Source organism: Phyllostomus hastatus, unplaced genomic scaffold (assembly GCF_019186645.2).
Source record: "Phyllostomus hastatus isolate PE091 unplaced genomic scaffold, TTU_PhHast_1.1 phas_contig_80, whole genome shotgun sequence".
NCBI lineage: Eukaryota > Metazoa > Chordata > Mammalia > Chiroptera > Phyllostomidae > Phyllostomus > Phyllostomus hastatus.
Window position 1 is genome coordinate 15,040,061 of NW_025333960.1, and position 21,909 is coordinate 15,061,969.

The 21,909-nt window shown below is 39.8% G+C and overlaps 1 protein-coding gene across 3 annotated transcripts in view; it reads left to right on the forward strand.

Moving 5' to 3' along the window:
- LPIN2 (lipin 2) overlaps positions 1–21,621 on the forward strand; it is an 85,261-nt gene extending 63,640 nt beyond the window's left edge. For all 3 annotated transcript variants that reach the window (XM_045849684.1, XM_045849685.1, XM_045849683.1), the window contains exons 5-20: positions 564–671; positions 1,324–1,447; positions 2,795–3,137; positions 5,807–5,906; positions 9,069–9,256; positions 10,913–11,006; positions 11,428–11,497; positions 12,248–12,337; positions 13,073–13,155; positions 14,000–14,144; positions 15,020–15,168; positions 15,699–15,785; positions 16,692–16,844; positions 17,236–17,350; positions 18,065–18,168; positions 18,506–21,621. In XM_045849684.1, coding sequence (XP_045705640.1) covers positions 564–671; positions 1,324–1,447; positions 2,795–3,137; positions 5,807–5,906; positions 9,069–9,256; positions 10,913–11,006; positions 11,428–11,497; positions 12,248–12,337; positions 13,073–13,155; positions 14,000–14,144; positions 15,020–15,168; positions 15,699–15,785; positions 16,692–16,844; positions 17,236–17,350; positions 18,065–18,168; positions 18,506–18,650 — 2,098 coding nt within the window. In that variant the 3' untranslated portion in view covers positions 18,651–21,621. The remainder of the gene's footprint in view (positions 1–563; positions 672–1,323; positions 1,448–2,794; positions 3,138–5,806; positions 5,907–9,068; positions 9,257–10,912; positions 11,007–11,427; positions 11,498–12,247; positions 12,338–13,072; positions 13,156–13,999; positions 14,145–15,019; positions 15,169–15,698; positions 15,786–16,691; positions 16,845–17,235; positions 17,351–18,064; positions 18,169–18,505) is intronic.
- The last annotated feature ends 288 nt before the right edge of the window (positions 21,622–21,909 follow it).

Sequence of the window (21,909 nt, forward strand, 5' to 3'; positions counted from 1 at the left end):
GAACCAAACATAGAAAATAAGTTCTGGTTGTTGAGTTTTTAGGGTATTTTTAAATTTTTGAGCCATAGCTCTTCAGCTGATACTCTTATATTTTTTGTAATACACAGGGGAGTGTAGTAGAAAGAACAAGGCCTCCGTATTTTGAATCCTGCGGCTTACTAGCTTTTTTTATTTTGGATAAGTTACTAAATTCCGGATTCTTAACCACCTAATATCTAAAATAGGATATTATTACCTCAGATTTGTAAAGATTGAATGCAGTATACATAAATCCTGAGTTTTCTTCCAGCCTTTCAATTATTTATCCCTAAGAGAAGTAAAAATGAATTTTTAATCGCATCTTTTCTTTTCCCCTGTGTTTATCCCATATTTAAGTAGCAGGGTATGATGGGTGACATCAGTGACTCCCTCCTCTCCTTCACATTTTCCTTGTAATAGGGTTAATTATTAATCGTTTGGCCTTTTTCATTTGTATTGTTTAGATGATATGCCAGTAGATTTGGGGGATTTTTTAGCTAACATAGTGTCATTGTGCCTGCCTTTCTTTTCTTCCCCTTTCACAGAGGATCTTCAAATGCTTCCTTAAAGGAAGAAGAATATAAAGAACCTCTGGTCTTCCATTCGGGAGATCACTACCCCTTATCTGATGGAGATTGGTCCCCTTTGGACAAGTAAGTATTTTTGAAATTTCTCAGTTTCTTAAAGGAAAGATATATTAAGTAACTTTCTGTTATTGGACAGCAACAGTATTTCCCATTACTTTCATACTGTGAGACACTGAATGTGTGGTTTAAATATGAATATGGACTTTTTCTTTCAGTAATTACTGTGTTCCTAACCTTGATCTAACTTAACTGTCACTGTGTTGGCCACCGTACATCAGTTCTTAAGTTCTACTTTTTTAGTGTCAACTATTAACTAACTGTACTGTGGATAACATCATGAAGAAACATGCAGTCATACTTTGTTCGGTGTTCAAATCCAGTTTCCCTCTTGTAGTAGTGTTAATTTAATACATCTTTCCATGCATTTCCTCTCTTGTAAAATTACCTTTCTTATTAATCTCTCGTGAGAATTAAATAGGATGATGCACAGAAAATGTTTACAGAGGACCCAGCAAATCCACCATAAACTACTAGTTGGCATTGTTTTTATTATTACTAAAAAACTCAAAAAGAAATAACATTTTCTGTAGTAGAATCTTTATATCTTCAGGATACAATCAATACTTTCAAACTTAACATTTCTTTCAATCTGTCAAGCTCAGCAACACTGAAGTTCTCAACTTTAAAGTCATTTCATTTTTTTGTACTGTGTTTGCAGCCCGTATTCCCCAGCAGCATGCCCAAAGAGCGATTCAGAGCTGGAGGTGAAACCCACCGAGAGCCTGCTCAGGTCCGAGTCGCACATGGAGTGGACGTGGGGCGGGTTCCCAGAGTCCACCAAGGTACTCGGGTTTACTTGCCTACAGAGTGTGTTCATCATCTGTGAGTAAAAGGGTGATTACCTGACCGAGCCCATCCAAACATAATGATGCTGGTGCCCTCATGCGGTCACATAAGTCAATTCACAGATAACATTTTTCAAGTTTGTACTGTTTACAACAGGAATCTAGCATTATTTTCTGTGTTTCTATTTAGTCAGTAGTGTTGATTGTTAATTAACACTACAGTAAAGAAAAGTTTAAAGGTACCTAAGGGAAACTAAAATTTTCACACTGAAATTTTAAACAAGAAATTGATTGTGAAAGCTGTTTTTTGACAACTTACAATGAAAGAAGAAAGCATTGGAAAGATGTCTTATTTATTTATTCATATATTGAGACTTTTAATTTTATTTTGTGTGTATGAATTAACCCAACTTTAAGTTTTTTTAAACTTACTTTACAGTTGATATTCATTATATGTTAGTTTTAGGTGTACAACATAGTGATTGAACATTTTTATATATACCTTATAAAGTGACCAATACAGTAACTCTAATCATCTGTCACCATACTAGTTATTATAATATTATTGACTCTATTCGCTGTTCTGTACATTATATCCCCATGACTTTTTTTGTAACTGGCATTTTGTACTTCTTAATTCCCTTCCCCTTTTCTGCCCAGTCCCCCATCCTCCTTCCCTTTGGCAACCATCAGTTTGTTTTCTGTATCTATGAGTTTGTTCCTGTTTCACTTTCTTTGTTCATCTTATTTTTAGGTTACACATATAAGTTAAATCATATGGTGTTTATATTTCTCTCTCTAAAGAGAAAATATTTTAGACCTGTAGTTTTTTTTTAAATATACGTTTTGCTTTTACATGTGATTACATTGGAGACTTCACTGCCCACTTTTACTCTCTTTTCAAATTGAGGTAATATCCATTTATAACATGGATTTCACGTGTACAGCATTATAATTCAACATCTTACATTGTTTTAACAGAACCTGGAGAGAGTCAAAGCAGGGCTTAACTTTCCTGTAGCATTCAAGTTTTCTCCCTGAAAATGAATGTTCTCCCCCTTAGTATCTTAAAAATCATCATTTATTTCCTTAGTCTTCTCCAGTGTTGAACTCTTCATAGAACAATTACAAATATAACATTTATAAATATGATGTTGAACAAAATACAGTTATTAGTTTTTCCTACTTTTTAATTATGAAATATTTCACACATACAAAATAATGTATTTACTGAATGTGGTGTTTAAATAAAATGAGTACATTTATCTGCATCCAGCTTAAGAAATCAACTAAACCAAATACCTTTCAAAGCAGTTTAATTTTTAAACAATTCAATTTTTTTAGGTCAGCAAAAGAGAGAGATCTGACCATCATCCTAGGACAGCTACAATTACACCATCAGAAAATACGCATTTTCGGGTAATTCCCAGTGAGGACCACCTCATAAGTGAAGTTGAGAAGGATGCATCCATGGGAGAAACGGTCTGTACCGTAGTGAAACCTAAACCCAGAGCCCTGTGTAAGCAGATGAGCGATGCAGCTTGCGCTGCAGAACTTCTCGAGCCTCCCCTCGAGCCTCAGATTTCATCTGTGTTCGATGCAGAGCACCTTCCTAACCCATCGTTAGTGGAGGCTCCCTCAGAATCAAAACCAGCAGCTAAAGTAGACTCGCCATCAAAGAAGAAAGGTAATCTTTTTAAATTTGGCATCAGGTACTCCAAATTTATATGGTAAATTATTTCAGTGTTTCAAATACTATGTGATGGTTACCTTTATATTTGTATTCCATGATCAGAACCAAGTAGGATTACTTGTTTTATAAGGCTTCCCCATCGTATTACAGGATCCACTGGAGCAGGACTCTGACTTTCTCCCTGCTCTCTCCCAACCGTTGCTGCACAGTAGGACCGTGAGAAGCACTCACTGAAAAAAAATATTTAAATAAGTTAATGAGTAAAATTAACCACTTTATCGACTAGATATGTCAATAAAAACGAAGTGAAATACAAAACAATTGTTTAAAAAAATTATAATAGAAAAATATTTTCACCTAAAACATGTGATTAGTTGAGGCCAAAATACTTTTTTTCCAATAATATCAGGTGTGTAGATAAATGCACATTAATTATTAGCATGTGTTCTCTTTCTTTGATTATTTCCCTCTGAAACAGAAGACAGGGTCCAGCGCTTGGCTTGACAGCTATATCTTACTTTCAGAATACAGGTTTAATAAATCAGAATATTCTTCCTAGTTAAAAATATAGTTATTTATTGATATTTGGTACATACAATAAGAGCCAAAACACACTATCTGAAAAGTGATAGACACACTAGCCTTGGATCCTATTTTTAGGGAAGTAAATACCTTCCCTAAAAATACTCATTGTCACATATAGCCAAATATCTACTTCCATTTTAAAAAATTTTAACACCAAAGGATAGATAATCACAAACTGACTTAATAAAAATATTCACTGCAAGTATGGACCTCAGGGTCACTCAGAAATAACTTAAAATAAAAGGATTTGTGGCCAACTGTGATTATCCAGCTGATGATCCAGCTTAACGTGGCACCTTACTCTTTCATAGATTAGCAGTTCTCAAACCCAAAGCCCCTAACCATGTGTTCTACTTGGTGAAATGTTAAAGGGGGGAATCTATTTTACAGGGTGAATGTTTTGTTTAGGAAATTCTGACCACCTCACCCTTAGCACATAGTGTAGGAACTGACTGCAGTTAAGAATACAGAGTGGTTTCCATCCTTCATTTGGCCTCTTTCTCCCCACCCCCAACCTTTTATTTGAAAAGTTTTGTGCACATTGGCACACTTTGACTCTCACTCTATCACTGTCTTTTTGTCTCTTCACTCACACACATAAAGTTTTTTGTTTTAAGCTGTTTTGGAAACCAGTTTCAGGTATTATATGTCATTTCACTTTTAAATACTCCAATATACACTTTCTTTTTTTAATTGAATTTATTGGGGTGACATTGGTTAATGAAATTATATAGGTTTCAGGTGTACAATTCTATAATACATCAACTGTATATTGTACTATTTGTTCACCACCCCAAGAAGATACACTTTCTAAGAATAAGAAGATTCTCTACCTAACCATAGTACAGTTGTCATGTTGAGGAACCATATTCGTATTTTCCTAAATGCGCCAAGAATAGTTTTCTGATTGCTTTTTTCCCCCCAAACCAAGACCTCATCAAAGTTCATATTGCATTTTTATTTAGAATACCCCCTACACATGTACACACTTCTCCACCTTTTTCCTCTACACTCATGATATTGACCTTTTGAAGAGCCCAGCCAATTGTCTGGTATACTTTCTTACATTGTGGATGTATACAATTGTTTTCTTTTTCCAAGGTCACATCCTCATATTTCCTTCAACTAGAAGTTAGCTCTCTCCATTAGAAATGTAATGTGAGTTGCACATATAATTTTGTCTTCTCACAAATTTAAAAAGTAAACAAGTGAAATTGAATTTAGTAGTATTCTATTTAAACCAGTAAAACCAGCTTATTATAAATTTAACATGTAATTAATATAATAAAAATTATTGAGATTTTGATTTTTATAAAGTAAGTCTTAGAAATCTGATGTGTTTTCTGCATTTCTTAAACACATTTTACATACCTCACACCAAACTAGGTCAGTCCAAGTTCTCAGTGGCCACATGTGGCTGGTGGCTACTGTAGTCAGCAATAGTGACCTAGAGACTTAATTAGATTTGGGTTACATATTGTTTATTTTTGAATTGAAGATTACTTTATGGGATATATTGAGTACTTATAGTACATCTCATAATGTCTCACTATTAGTGATATTAAATGTAATCACTTATTTATGGTATTGTGGCCAGATTTATTTGTTGTAAAAGATTTTTGTCCTTTTGCAATTAGAAGTTAATGTTTTAGCACCATGTGAATGTCCTGTTCCCCAAAAACCTTTACTTCATGTTTTTAGAATATAATGTCTTTTTTCTTAATGCCAATGATTTCATCAAGTTTGGTCATGCTTGCTTGTACTATAATTATAAAAAATACTTCATCAAATATAAATTATTTTTAGGGCTAGGATTATTCATGTAACAACAAATGAAAGTGAATAAATTAGTATATGTTTATTGAGTAGCTATTCTGTGTGTAACACTGAATTTCACTTCTATAGGCATAGATGTTTGAGAACCAACACAAGTGAAAAGGTTGTTTGACACTTTTAAAAATAAAGCCCAATTCAAATCATGGTCAGTTTTTGCAAACCTTTATTTTCTTGCAGAGTCATAAATGAAGAATGACTAAGTTCTTATCTCCGATGTTTTCTTTTTTATTAAAAAAAAACAGGTGTCCACAAGAGAAGCCAACACCAGGGACCTGATGATATTTACCTAGATGATTTAAAAGCTCTAGAACCTGAAGTCGCAGCTCTCTATTTCCCTAAAAGGTAGTGTATTCCTTGTATATTAAAGGGTGAACAGCCTGCAATAGTCTAGCTATTTCTAGAGCAAAACGTTTTATCTGAGAAAAAGGAGCAAGATGATGATGTCCTTTAGCTATATTATATATTAGATGATTGCTTCAGGTTTAGAAGATTCAGAAATTGTGCATGTTGTTTCAACTGCAGTGATTTGAAACTAACACCTATTTTTATGAAGAAATTTTTAATGCAACAAAAGTAGCACACTAGTTAAACCTACATGAGTGTATGCCAATGGATACGACTTCAGATTAGCACTATTATAGTCATTAATGCAAACTCAGCATGCTTAAAAAAGTTAATCAGCATTTGTCTCATTTATTATGTGTTTTAAAGGTAATATATCTGTATTGAAAAATATTTTAACAAAGAATGCCTTCACTCCCTCAATGAGTCTGAGCCCCCAGGCTTTTTCTGAAGTCGAGCCTGGGTGTGGTGAGGCGCCATTCCAGATGGTCTGTACACCCCATGTTCCTTAGAACTCTCACCTCTTGTTCCTCTTGTTCCCTCCCCTCATGATTTTCCTCTTCAGTGACTCTAAGACCTCAGATAGGATATACTTGTACTGTTTTCCCAAGTTCATTTTCATTCTTAGAGAAATTCCATTTCAATATACTCTGTGATTACAAAGAAAACAATTTTCCCTGTGGAAAGTATGACTTGAATATACTTAATCATAGGCATATATAATTAAATACTTTTCATTGTTTGAAAACATTGTTTTTATTTAAAATAGAAAGATGGGATTGATATGAAGATATTTAAGTTTTTAATAGATATTTTTAGAAGGTCTTTAAACTCTTTCCTACTACCTGCCTAAGTTTGTCTCAAATATTTATGAATTTTTAAGGTGAGAAAACAAACTGCTCCATTTTTTCTTCAATAAGAAACTTAAAATGTAAGCTGTTTTAGAATTATCACTTTTTTTTTCAGATTTCTCAGCCCTTGGTCATTTACTTACATCGGAGTCCTAAGATAGATTTCTTAGTTTTCCTTTTAAAAAGTAGGGAAAGTGACTAAAGCAATGGGACCCTACTGTGCACTGTTATAATTTTACTCTTTAGGATCATTGCTAATCACCAGGTAAGCTGCTTATCTCATGAACAGATTATTTCTTGAGAAATTTTATACATACGTAAAGATAGTGAAAATCTTGTAATGCTTACAAGCATGTGTTTTGTTACAATTGTGTTCATTGTAACTATCCAGTATTTATAATTAAACTTTAAATCACATCACCCTTGTGGATTTGGTGACTTGGAGAGTCAGATGGTGTCTTCCCTGTACTGGTTAGAGTGACACTAGCTGCTCAAATAAAACTCAAGACCTCAGTGTCCTACCCTGTGTGATAATAAAGTTGACTCTTGAACCGTGTGGGCGAGTGAGGGCACTCCCCCTCATGCAGTTGAAAATCCACATACAACTTTTGACTTCCCAAAAACTTAACCACAGTCATCCCTCCATAGGGCGTTGATTCCAAGACATAATGCAGATACCAAAATCTGCAGATGCCCAAGTCCCTTATATAAGATGGTGTAGAACCGTGTATACAGTCAGCTCTCCATACCCCCAGAAAATACTGTTTTTAATCCATGGTTGGTTGAATCCATGGATGTGAAACCCAGGGATATGAAAGGCTGACTGTCTATTGGGAAAGATCAGTGTATGAGTGTATCTGCATAGTTCATACCCATGTTGTTCAAGGGTCAACTCTATTCCAGTGCTGCTGTTTGGTGGTAGGCCTTGCACACAGCGATTCAGGAGCACAAACTCCTTCCATCTTGAGATTCTACCATGCCCCACCATCTTCTTAGGGCCTCACCAGGGAAAGGAGAGAGGATCACATTGGGTAATTTTCAGGTGCCAGGCTTGGAAGGGCACAGCCCACCCCTTCTCTCCACATCAACAACTCAGTCATCTGGTCACGTGGTTGCACCTAATTATAAAGGGATCTAGCTGTGTGCAGTGTGATAGGAAATGCTGTTTGTTTTACCTTAGTCCCAGCATAGCAGTAGGCTTTGCTGCCTTATATGGGCTTTGATTTTTTTCACCATTTGCAGTGAAGAGAACATTGAGTTAACTTCAGTATTGTAATATGGCTGTACATTGCTATTAAGACAGAACATTTCCAAAAACCTAAATCTTTTGTTGGTTCAAATGCAAAACGAGCATTTGAAACTTTCTAGTTAATGATATAAATGTATTCTGCTGCCATCTACTGCTCAAATTTGAGATTTTTTCTGAAGATTTTAAACTATAGTGGATTGCATATATTGGCCACATTCATTAACTGTATCGGCTTTCTGAATAAAAGAAAAGATTTGAAAATTCTAGAACAATAAATGTGACATTATTCATTCAAAGGGTATAGAGCATTTAAGCATTCATGACTATTAAACTTTAAGGTGTTGTTTCCTTGTTTTTTCTCTCAAATTGTTGTTCTGTTACAAAGTTTTTCTTAGAATTACCTTCTAAAAACCTGACTTCTGTGCCTTATCATCTAGAAAAGTGAAAAAAATTTTATTTCTGGCCTTTAACAGTCCATTTTTAGTTTATTTCTTAATACATTTCTTTCTGTGGTGGGTCTAGCCTCCTGAGAATTTTCTCTTACTTAATATCTGTGATTTATTTTGTGGAGTAACAGATCAATTTAGAAAAGCCTTGTTTTTTAAAATAATACAGCCTTTTTAATTTTCTACAGGATATATATAGTACTACAGCATTTTCTAGGAAGTCAGGGTGAAAAGTTTTCCAAAATCAGATTATTTTTAATTACCCTGTCATTTTCATCACAGAAATATAAATAAATGTTTAAAACTCTTTTACTCTTTAAATTAGGATCAGAAAGGCTGTGGTTGAAATGTTTGTTTTTGTAAATAACTTAGAGCAATTTTTGTGACATTTACTGCATTCACGGTTAATTCCTTAGTAGTGCTAATAGGTTATTTTTAATGTTATTATGACATGATTCTAAGCTATGGGAAATGCTATGTCTGATTATAGATCAGTCTGTTGATTTTTAAATGGGATTTGTTACTTGGTTTAAGCCCTCAGAGAACCATGTAGTACGCTAGGAATACAAGAAGTTGCAATAAAGCAAATCCTTTTGTCCCTGTCCCCTGCCTGCAGTGAATCAGATCCTGGCTCCAGGCAGTGGCCCGAGTCCGACACGCTCTCTGGCTCCCAGTCCCCACAGTCCGTGGGAAGTGCGGCTGCTGATAGTGGCACTGAGTGCCTCTCGGATTCTGCCATGGACTTGCCTGATGTCACCCTCTCCCTTTGTGGGGGCCTCAGTGAGAATGGAGAAATTTCTAAAGGTACGCTGGGCAGTCATGCTATGACTTTACTTTGAAAAAAGCAGCCTGGTCACCATTTGATTGAAAACCTGCTGTTGAGCCATTTCAGGTATTAAATTCTTCAATGATTTTGAGCAGGTAACAGGCATCTCTTTTTAATGTAAGACCCTAGCACCTCACTTAAAATCCCTCATGTGGGATGACGTTTCACATAAATGGCTTAGATGGGGAAGTGTGCCTTGAAGGCTCTCACTTCACATTCAGAGAGTGAGAGGCCTTGGGCTACCCTGTTTGCCAAGCGGCCAGGGTCAGCTCAGGCCGAGTCAGTTTTCTCATCTGTAAAGTTGTTGAAATATCTGTGGGACTGGGGCCCATCTTTCCTCCTGGAAAGCACTGAGCGTTGAATATGAAAGCAGAGCTTGACATTGTCAAAAATGGATTGTTCGCTGAGTAAAGGAATGGTCCTTTTGGCAGAAAGTAGAAGGGATTACTTACTTTCTCAGCCTTGAGAGTTGGCTCAGGAGAGTAAAGTCACTCAAGAGGGAGGAAGAAGCTTAGCAGAGGTAGGTTGGCATCTCTGATGTGGGCCAAGCACCGTGTGTGCATCTGTCCCAAGTTCTTCAGCCGTTTTGTTCTTCCTTTGTAAACTAAATTCTTCTTAGTATTTTTTCAACTTGGCTGGTGGCCTTTGATTTTCTTCTAAGGAAAGATTTTCTTTCCATGACTAGCATCATCTAGTCAAAAGACATCTGTTACCCTCAGAGAATCTGAAAGCTTGCTTATGGCAGACTGGGCACACCTGAGCCTAAACTGTGTAGCCTAAATATTTTTCTTTTAAGGTCATAGGGTGCTTAGTATACCTCTTTTTTTCTCCATCTCTTAATTCCATTCTTTTGTTTTATTTCTTGCAAGAAATTAAGAGTGTGTTATAGCCAATGGTTTTTTCCAGGGAACAAAATTAAGTAGGTCACATTGTTGTAATCCTCAAAAGCCTTCCCTTAAAAAAATACAAGGAGTGGGGAATGGAAAATTTACAGTTTATATAAACTATAAAATTTACACTGTGTAAAAGGTAGATTTTGTCTTCAGAGCATGCAGAAATGACAGGTAAAAGTAATATACAGATTACCAGGAGGAAAATTTCTGTTAGCATAGATCTGCTACAGTACAGATTTAAGAACAGGGCACAAAAATTTATGCAAAAACCTCATTCATTCTGCAGGAACTTGGGATTTATTTCTCGTCAGACCCAAAGCCAAATTTTGATGTGTGTGTTTTTCTCCAAGCAGTGTAAAATGTTTTTCTGTTTTGTTTTTTTTTTTGTCTAATGTAGTATGCACTTCAATCTGTAAGACCCCCATAAAGATTCCTCAGTTATGCATTTGCCTACCAGTAAAGAGTTTCTCCTTTTGATAAGAATGAAACTTTTGGTTTTCATTAGTTATAGAGTGTGTTTCTATGTGTGTTTTCTGTGTCTGTCTGGCCATACCTGTAATTTATTTTTCTAAGTCTCTGGCATATTTCGTTTCTCCTGTTTTTTTTTTTCATTTTTACCTGGGGGAGGAGTGGTAGATAAGGGAAAGGATAGAAGTATTCTTGTCCTGGGGAAAAACCTTATTTATTTTATTTAAGGGTTGTTTTGGGAATTTATATAATTATTATTATTTTATATTGCAGAAAAGTTCATGGAGCATATCATTACTTACCATGAATTTGCAGAAAACCCTGGACTTATAGACAATCCTAACCTTGTAATACGGATATATAACCGGTAAATATTCTTGCTTTTGTAACTGTTAAATACTCTTGCGGGGGTTTTTTCCAAGTGATCTTTTTAACTATTACAGTATTTCTTGCTACAGAATATGTCATTTTGTATAAATGAGCTAATGGGCAATAAGTTTACAATGAAAGTGAAGCTTCAGTTTCATTTTTAAGTGAGGTATTAAAATGTTATTCTGTTTGGTAGATTTTTCTTCTCTGTTCAGAGAAGCTTGGCCTGAAGCAAAGACTATTTATGTGACCAAAAAAATTAGCTGATCATCTCTTTACTGAAAAGAATAAGAAATTTTATATTATTTCTTTCTTTTTTCCCTCCCTTCTTTGTACCTCTTTTTTCCCTCCCTCCCTACCCCATTCTACCTCATTCCTCATTGTGTGTAATGATTTTACACAATTTTTATTTTTGACAGTTACTATAACTGGGCTTTGGCTGCTCCCATGATCCTTAGCTTGCAAGTGTTCCAGAAGAGTTTGCCTAAGGTGGGATAATCTAACATTTGTTGCCTTTTCAAAAGTATCTGTAGCATGTAGTACTTAGAAAAATCTGTATGTGCATGTTTCTGAACTGGGTACTTTTCAAAGTTTTATTTAATATTATAAATGATTCAGAGAGTTCTGTGGGCCCACTCAAATGGTTGTATGCCCAAAATCTAAAAAATTAGTTGGACTGTCACATGTTTGTCATTGTTACTAGATATTTTTACTGGTTCCTGTGTGTAAAAGTTGAGAGATTTTACTAATTGTTAAAATACAGAATGAATGAAAAAAAAATCTCTCTGACTCATATGGAAAGAACCAGCAAGAAAAGGGTGATGTGGCTATCAGAAGCATGACATGTGTGTTTGGTCAAATTGTAGCTAATAAACTTATTTTGTAGACATGAAGGTTGCTTTGCATCTGTCCTGCAAGAAGACATCATTGGCCTACTTGGTCCTTAGAACTCAGGAGAGCCACATTTTCCAAGCATAGAGACACGAGAGCAGCCCACCTGCCAGCTCCTATGTAGTCTGACCACTTGGTCTCATACCACAGATCTGCCAGGAAGGCAGGCTGCCATGAAAGAGGACACTGTTCATCTTTCAGATGTTAAAAACTCTAGAGTTTGGGGGGTGTGGAGATCATTGCTCATACTTCGTGATAAGGCACTGTTCTGCAGGCTAGTGGTAAAAGGTAGACAGATTCCTTGTGACAGACAGATTGCTAGACTAACCCCAAGTTGATTGTTTCTAGGCCACAGTCGAGTCCTGGGTCAAAGATAAGATGCCAAAGAAATCCGGTCGCTGGTGGTTTTGGCGTAAAAGAGAAAGCATGACCAAACAGGTAACTAACTCGGGGGTATCCTTTCCATGAGGCAAAAAACAAGTGAATCTTTTATTTATTTAAAAAACACTTTGCCAAGCACAAAAAAAAAGTCCTTTTGGGCTATGTAATTCTCTTTTACGATAATAGTCACCAATTTCAAACAGTTGCTAGGTGCAGGTACTAGACTAGGTACTTTACATATATTACCCCTTTTCCTTTACAACAGCCCAAAAGTATAAGATATTTGAGTTCCCATTGTGTACTGGTAAGGAAACTGGGGCATGAAGAGATGAAGTGCCTTGACTGGCAAGAGACGGAGCTAGGGTTTGACCTTGAGTTCAGCTCTAACACCTGTGCTCTTTCCACTTGGCTGCATTACCATCCAGATGGAGCAAGAGTTTGTTACCCTCCTACACAGGAGGTTTCCACATTAGTCACTTCTGTTCGGTAATGCTGGAGTCTCTGCTGTGGACCTAATGAATGTGGACCACTTGTATTATATTTTGTGACTTGAAATGGTGGTCTTTTAAAATTTTTTCTTCAGGCTTTGAAGTGACAGCTTTTGTGTAGCAGCATGTGACTTCCAGCTCAGCTCAGGTCCTTTGGCTCAAACTAGAGAAAGCCTGTTTTCTTGAGCATTTTAAAGTTGTGGATTCAGAAAGCAGTTTTGTTCATTCCTGGCAAGGACCATTGATGAATCTTTGTCATTAGGAGTAAAAGTTGCACTTTACCATTATTATCTTGTCTTTTTAGCTGCCAGAGGCTAAGGAAGGGAAATCTGAGGTGCCACCCACCAGTGACCTTCCATCAAGTACAAAGGAGCCAGCCAGTGGCAGGTGGGCATACTGTCTTCCTCCAGGTGCAGAGCATTTAAGCCACCCCTGCTTTTTGTCACTGCATTCTAGTCAGTTTTGGCAATTTTGTGTAATTCTTAGTCAGAAATATCTTTCTTCTATAGCCATACATGAATAAGTGGCTTGTTTGTTCCACTCAGGTAGGAAATGATAACTTCTGCTTTTCTAAAAAAGATCATTTGTTTCAAAGAGTAAATATTACTGCTCCTCCCCTCATGGAGCCATGGAATCAGATGCCTGTGAAATAAATGTAGGCCCTTGGGAAGGGGGAGCATTGAGGAGCCCTAAAATGGGCTGTCCTGGTGTCCCTGCTCCCTGACTTCCTGGAAGGCACAAAAGGGGACATCATGAAGAGAATCTCAGAGATCCGTGTGGGTCTGACTCATTCCCTGGAAGAAGGAGCACCCCTTTGGACATGCAGATTGGCTGGCCCTCAGAGGGGGTGCCACCGTGTGCCCCATTCTGTCTGCCAGTGTGTACTTTCCCCAGTCACATTCTTTCTTCCGCCCTTTTCTCTTAACCAGAGTGCAGAAAAATCTTTCCTGTTAGTTTTTTAAACAAACATAAGCAATTATGTTTTCTTATCTTTTGAAATATACATATCTCCTCCAACAATTAGCACTCGTTGGTCATAGTAGAAAATGCCCAGTCATAGCCAGAAAGTAACCCCTGACCAATCATGAGAGGGAGGGAGCAGCAGAGGGAAAAACTGGTCCCATTTCTAGACTGGAGTTAGGTTCTCTTTCTTCCCTTGATCCTAAGTGCAAAGCTCTTAATCAATAAGACAGTTTACTGCCTCTTCAGTAACTGGGTTGATGTTGAATAGGCCGGCAGAGGATGACTCATCCAGTGATGAGGGGTCCCAGGAGATTGAAGAATCGATCAAAATGGACCCTATCCCCATGGAGCCCCCGAGCCACAGCAGCACAACCTCTTATAAGAAGTCTCTCCGCCTCTCCTCAGACCAGATCGTGAGTAGTGTGTGTTCACGTGGGTCTAGTCAGATTAGTTTAGGAACTGTGTACGTTGGCCTCCTTCCTCTGTCAGCTCGATCCCAGGCCTTATGCACACAACAGTTTGTGGTCACGTAAATGCTCACATAAATGTCATCCTTTGGGGACAGCCGGGATCACTTGGGGAACCTGGAACATAACTTCCTCCACTACCTCTAACCTCCCACCTCAGTTTCCAGGATTGAGCTGAGGAATCTGTATTTTTAACTTGTTTCCCCATGAATCTTACACAGCTAGCTCACCACTGGGTCACCCACTATCTCTTGAGAGCCACAGTAATAGAGAAATTGTTTTCTTATTTAAACACAATTTCCCCTTTCCTATTTGTTCACCTGTTTTCACCTGTGCTTTTCACCTGTTTTCATTGTGAAATGGTTTTGCTATGCCCCCAGTCTTCAGTATGGAGGAGGAGCAGAGAGATTTTTTGTTGGGGCATCAGATAAGTCTCTTGGAACCCCAAACCTGTTCAGGCGGTGGCCCCCCAGGCCCAGCACAGTCAGTGAGCCGCATGCACAGCACTGGGCCAGGCCTGTGGTAGCATGGCCAACACTGTTGTGTTTTTTAAACATTCAGACTCTTTTCCAAACTGTGTTTCCAGCTAATACTTTTTATATTTCAGTTATTACATTAATGCCTTTCTTCTCATTCTTTATTCATACACACATGTTTATATGTTTTGGAGATTAGGTTCCTTTTCACTTAACATTATGTTTTAGACAATCTTTCAGTGACTACACATTATTGGAAAATGTAACTTTTGATTGTTGCATGTAATTCCATCAGCTTTTAACATTTTGCCCCTATGGTTTTCTTTATTCTACTTTTTATAAAAGGCAAAACTGAAGCTCCAAGATGGTCCAAATGATGTCGTGTTTAGCATTACAACGCAGTATCAAGGTACCTGCCGATGTGCAGGGACCATTTACTTATGGAATTGGAATGACAAGATTATCATTTCCGATATAGATGGAACAATAACCAAGTAAGCAGGAGCTCTTCGGTGGCAGGGAGAGGAAGCGCAGACCAGTGTGCGGTCGGCGAGGGGAGGGGAGTTCCCTCAGCCATTGTCGGGAGTGCTTTGTAAACTATATACACTGAGGCATTCTGAGTCTGCACTCAGAATGACTCCACACAGGGTCATTTTGTGGATGGAAGAGATAGGTGGAGCCATTCAAATGTAATGTTGAAAATAACTTTCAGAAAGATTTAGTTATTTGGTCTCCAGATACTGGCATTAAAGAAAACAACCAAGAAGCTGTTGAGATTAAGGAGGAGAAAAAGAGGGCGTGCAGTTGTAAATTATCTCTAAAAATGAACAGCTGGCTCTCTTGCCTGATTCTGCTTTCAGAATACTCCCGGCAGGTGTATTTGCAGGAGACTGCCTCGCTGCAATTTGCCCTGTAGGTTGTCTCCACCCAGTGTTTTTCAGCAGCTGGTATATAACTGAAAAGGAAAACACTTGGGTGTTAAGTGCTTGGTTCCTAATATCTTTTCCTACTTCTACCCTCCTAGGTCTGATGCCTTGGGACAGATTCTTCCACAGCTAGGTAAAGACTGGACTCATCAGGGTATTGCAAAGCTCTACCATGCCATCAACGAGTAGGTCTCCTCTCCCGCCTGCTAATGTACTCTAGTGAACTAGAATTTTGCTTTGGTTGAGATCTGTCAAAAAATAAGTCATGTGTGTTTATGATCCAGCTATTCCCATTCTTATTTTCCATTCCTTTCCTATAGCCTCACACAAAGAAAAGTGGCAGCCAACATACATCATCTCATTCTCTCAATGCTATGAATTTTAGGCACTACCTATATTTATAGTTCCACTATAATTGGGATTTTTATCTGTAACTTAACAAGAGCTGATTTTCATTTTTGGTTTATGGATTGGATACTTGTGGGTACTTAGGTACTTTTAAACTGCGCATTTCTTTGAGGAGGTGATATATGCACGCACAGGGGAAACATTTCACCCATGGGGTCTTCTGTGCTAGTGCAACGGAGAACACAGTGCCGTGGCCTTTGCAGGACCCTAGTACATATGAGTTAAATTGGTTTGAAAAATTACAGGGTCTTAAACATTAGCTGAAAATGCCCTAATATGAAAAATAATGTCAGTTACCCAGATATAATTTTGCTCCATGGTTTACAGAATGGTATGTCTTCTGCAAATTCTCATTATAAATAAGATCTATTGTATCTTCCCTTTATAACAGACAATTTAAAGATAGTCCAAGATTTTTGTCTGCTCTGTAAGCTGCCTTTCATGAACTGGATGCTGAAGATTAAATCATAAATTTAGCATAATTCCTAGTTGCATAATTTTTCCTCCTGGCTTTTTCCATGGAGAAGTGAAATCTTTATAATCCTATTTTCCTGCTAAATTCAAGAATTTGATTTTCACAATAAATGAGATGTTCTTTACTTGGATCTTTTATAAGAAAAGTGCTTTCTTTTTTCACCTTTAGCCAAAGTACGGTGAACTAAATGGGACACATTCTCTTTCAGGAATGGCTACAAGTTTCTGTACTGCTCTGCTCGTGCCATTGGCATGGCCGACATGACCCGTGGTTACCTGCACTGGGTCAATGACAAGGGCACGATCTTGCCCCGGGGCCCTTTGATGCTGTCGCCCAGCAGCTTGTTCTCCGCCTTCCACAGGTACCTTCCAGCAGGCAGCCCTTCTGAGAGCGTGGGAGGGGTTGCTGGGGCCTGGATGGACTGTGTGTGAGGCTGGGTGTTGGGCTCATTGGAAGGGTTCGTATCTTGTTTCAGGGCTTCTTGTATCTGTGGCTCCCCCATAGCATTCTGAGTCACAGCTCACCTGGTCTGCATCAAGTGTGGTCAAAGGAAGTCAAGTTCCCTTTCCCCAAACCCCATCAAATGTTCTTAGCCATCAGATTTACTGGGAGAGAAGGAGAAAGAAAGATCCTAGTTACTAAGGATTTTAAAAATGGGGTGGTTTTGAGCACTAAAATTTTTCAGGACTATACGTCAGGGAGAACTGCCATTTTGAATTTGGTAACTATTTGATTCTTTTCCTCCCTCCTAGGGAAGTGATAGAAAAGAAACCAGAGAAATTCAAAATCGAATGTCTAAATGATATCAAGAACCTGTTTGCCCCGTGCAAGCAGCCCTTCTATGCTGCCTTTGGGAACCGTCCAAATGTAAGTGTCTCCTTCAGGCTGCACATTCTGATGTGGTGGGTAAAATCAAGAGGAATATAACACTTTCGGGATGTAGCCATGTCATGATTCTCAAGTGAATTTTATAGACAAAATGAATGCCTGTTCTGCTAAATAGGTTTTCACTTTATTCCACATTTTTTCAGTAATCAGGGAGATCGTCTTGATGGAGATCTGCCCACAGAATCTCGGTCTGTGATGAAGGGCATTTTCTCTTTGTTTCTGTGTCTTCAATTCCTGTTTCCTTGGGTGGTTCTGATTCATTTTCCAAGTGGTCCTAAGTCGTGCCCTTGGATCAGCCCCAGAAGCATGCATGACTGTTCACCCTTAGTTAACACTTCTCTGACCTGCCTCCCCTTGGAGGGGCCCTCAGATGCCAGACATGCAGAAGAGGCTGCCTCCTCGCCTCTGGCGGGCAGTGGGGCCACTCTTGCTCCTGCTCTCGCTCTGGGGTGCCCCCGGCATCTCCTTGGTGCTCATGTGTCTTGCATCCCCCAGCACAGTCTGAGTTTGGCTCCACTTTTTGTTTGGGTTTGTGTAAAGCTCAGATTCAGGGGCAGAGCTCCATGGTGCCCAGCTCTGCATGTTGTCCAGTGACAGTCTTCTGTTCTCGCAGTTGTGGCTCACACAGGCCTGGAGGAGCGGCTCCTGACTCCTTCTCCCTCTGATCTCCCTGCTTGACATTTTCTTCTCCAGGATGTCTACGCGTACACACAAGTTGGAGTTCCAGACTGCAGAATATTCACTGTGAACCCCAAGGGTGAATTAATACAAGAAAGGACCAAAGGAAACAAGTCATCGTAAGTGTGTTTCCATTTTTCAGCCTAGTGCCCTGCAGCCAGGGTGACGTTGGGGACAGACAGGTACTAAAGATCAGGCCTCGCTCAAAGTATCAGAACTACACCTGCCCGTGGAGGCTTTCTTCTTTGCTTGGGTATTGTCTCCTCTGTGTATGGTAATCACTGATTCTCCTAGACTTTGATGAGGAAGTCTGTGCCTGAGAAGGAATGAAGACCTGTCTCTGATCCTACTCATCTGAGGAATCTGAATAACTAGCTTTACAACCTGCAGCCTTGTGCTCTTAGATCAACCTCACAGTAACCGTCTGTGCTTTCCTTCCCTGATCCCTTCTCCTAGGTATCACAGACTGAGCGAACTCGTGGAGCACGTGTTCCCACTTCTCAGTAAGGAACAGAATTCTGCCTTTCCGTGCCCAGAGTTCAGCTCCTTCTGCTACTGGCGAGATCCAATCCCCAAAGTGGACCTGGATGACCTGGCCTGAGGCAGCTTCTCTGGGAGGTCCTCAGTCTCTCACCTTGCAGCTAGGGAAGGTGAGCGGCACTTCTGCTGGACAGAGGACACTGGGCTTCCGTCCTCGCCTCAGGCACGTGGCAAGACTGGTGTTGACAGCTAGGCAACAGCAGGGACAAGGAGAGCTCCTGGAGCAGGAACTGCCATCTCCTTCACCCTCCCAGCTTGGTGGGGTTGCAGCTCAGTGCCCCAGCAGGAGAAATGAGGGGAGCTCGGACCTGAGGTCGGAGACCTGAGCTCTTGTCACCGGCCGGTTCTCTCACACGTTCTGTGTCAAGTTGTGTGCCGGGTTTTCCTTCAACCGCGTAACTTAAAAGGAAGAAAAAAGAAACTAAGTGGACCAAAATATTGCACAAAGTAAAGTGTTATAATTTCCACTGGGCAATTCAAAGTGTTTCTCTCTAAAACCAGTACTTTATTAAGGGGTCGGGGTCCACTGAACTGCTTCGGGTCCCATTTATGATGATTCAAACTGCCTGCTCACTTTTCCTCTGTGGGCTGCTCCTTCCCTGCTATGCTGAAACGGGATGGCTGCTGGGGGGTAGCCCAGGGCCACTCATCACACCCTGCAGATGTGGGCTCCTGGGGAGGAGAAGCCCCTTAGATCATCGCCTTCTGTCTTGAACCTAGCCAGAGGAAGCATTTTTGAGGGAAATATTTGATGTCTGTAAGAACAGGACTAACAACAGTAGGAGCAGGTTAAACAGCAAAGGGGAGCTCTGGCTTCCGGAAGGCCTTGGAGACACAGCTGTGCACTTGCGATGGCTCCTGGGAAGGATCCTTTTCTCTGTCCCACCGGCCCCTCAGTTTCTCAGCCTGGTTGTAGTGAACTCGTGCGAGTCTGAGCAGACAGCACCAGGGACGGCTTCTGTCCCTCAGGCTGAGAGAGCCCCAAGAGATGAGGTTGGGTGTTGACAATCAAGTCAATACTAAAGTCTAAAGAGCTGTTAGGAGGCTGTCGGGACCAGAAGTGACCACAGGCCGCTGTGGGTGAGAAAGCAGTGAGCCGCGTTTCAGAGCAGAGTGGGAGCTGCAGGTACAGGCACCGCCCCACTCAGGGTGGTTTTCATTTCCACATGTTTCCCCCATGCTTGTACTGGGGGCTCTCCTTGTTTCAGTTTTCTCCATCCCAAAAATGCTAATGTAAAAATGGAGAAATGGGGGTGGTTATTTGTCCAGATTGGAGACTTGAAAGTCCCTAATGTAGCTCAGCTGTTTCTCCTGGTGGGGTTGGATGCGGAAACAGTGACGAAGCCCCTGGAGTGCGCGTCTCAGTGGCGGAACCTGAAGGCACACACTTCGTCCAGTGCAGACCTTCCCACCTTAAATAGGTCAAGGTCTAATTGTTCAATGAATTTATTTATGTACAGTAGGTTAGGGAAACTAGGTTATGTTTGTATGAAGTTCTGCCCAGTTACTGAATTAAATTCCCAGTAGAATGAGTGGCCGTGCAGTTACTTGATCTCATAGATGCCATCAGTGTGTCCTCGACTGTGTTTGCTTTAGAAGAACATAAGCTTTATGTACTTAACCTGAACCTGGTTGGTCCTCCTTGCACATGTGTAGTATGAAAACTCTTAATGTCCACCATCTGTAGTCCTTTTTAGGTTGTCCTTTAGAGAGTTTGTGACTAGACAGTTTCTTTTTCTCTGGACATGTGGGCCTTCTAAAAGGTTCAGCCCGGGAGCCTGGGTCTTCCCGCCCTGTGCTGAGGGCAGCTGGTTCCTTTGTCCCATTGTCCGTAAGCACAGCTTTGTCACTTCACTGCAGATTGATCCAGTGGGTACTACACTAATTGATGAGTCTTTTTCCTTATTTAAAGGAGCCCCTCTTGCTGAAAAGTACGTGATTACTATAATGTCATGAAAAGTATTAAGTTTGTGCTGAAAACCCATTGCCATTTGGTACAAATGACGTGTTCTTTCTGTGAAAGAGAGATGCCCTTGAGTGTGTTTGTACACAGACTCTTATGATGGTGAGTGAGTGAAGAAGCGTGAGCCTCGTGCTGCTTTTGGTGATGGATGGTATCATGGGTAGACCGCAGGCATAGTGGGCTCTTCTGAGTCATTCTCTCAGTTGCTTCACTGGTGAAATGGCCATGGGTTGGCCCCTTTCCTTCTTTCCAGCTCAGCCTGACTTTAGCACCTGCCTTGATGTGTGAGTTAAAGCTCATGTGGCTGTGGCATCAACGTCTGCATCCTCTGAGGCGTTAGGAAGTGCACGTGGGGGCCCACAGCGTGCCGTGCCGCCATGTGTGTGAGTCCTGCGTTTGCTGTGCTGAAGCACATCTGCATAGTTTTCAACTGGAAAAACAAAAGAGTTAACTACTGTGATGTCCTGAAATGAAAGCTGCTAACAGTCAAACAGGGAGAATAGCTGAAGAACAACAGCCAGTAGATGACTGGAAGTACAATACCTTTTGCCCATAAGACCACACACGGCCCTTCCACAGTGTGTTCTTGAAAGTGCGGGCAAGACCTTTGACTGGTAAATAAGAAGTTAACTCTCTCTTCTCGTAAGTTGGTGAAAGCAGACTTTTCCAGGGAATTTTAACATCTTTTCAATATCATCATATTTATGCTAGGAAGTCTCATTTTCCCATTTTAGGGCATGCTGGGTTTGATGAAAGTAGCTAAAAATTTGAGGCTTTGTTTCAAGTAAGTGTTCTTTCCAGGTGAAGACTGTGTTTTGGTTGAAAGGTAGGAAAGGGAGGGGAAAACTCAGATCTTTTGATTTAATAATTACATTCTGTGATAAAATATTTGATTTTTAGATGGCAGTGCCACCAATAAGTTTCAAGTTGTCATAAATTAATTGTAAACATCAGTCCAGTACTCTTAGTTATGGCAAAGACCATTGTCCTAAGATAAGTGGCTCATATTTTGGTGCAGTGTTTGATGTTCAAAACAAAATGTTACAACAATAAACAAACGTAAACTGAATGCATTTGACTCTTTCCTTCAGAGGATATTTAAACCCTCTTCTCTGTACTCTTGCCAGAAAATGTTAATTTCCATAAATTAGCATTTTGATCTTTGCTGACACTTAAATATGTCTACAGAAAGGACTTCTTTTTGGTGCTTATTTTTATAAAACCTGACTCCACAAGTGAGGCTACACCCTCAGGGACTAACCTCTTCCTTTGTAGGTTATGCCAGGGAGTGATTCATTCATGCGTGTGTGATTTCTGGTGTGTTCTCACGGGAGTCCTCTAGGCTGTTTCCGTCCCA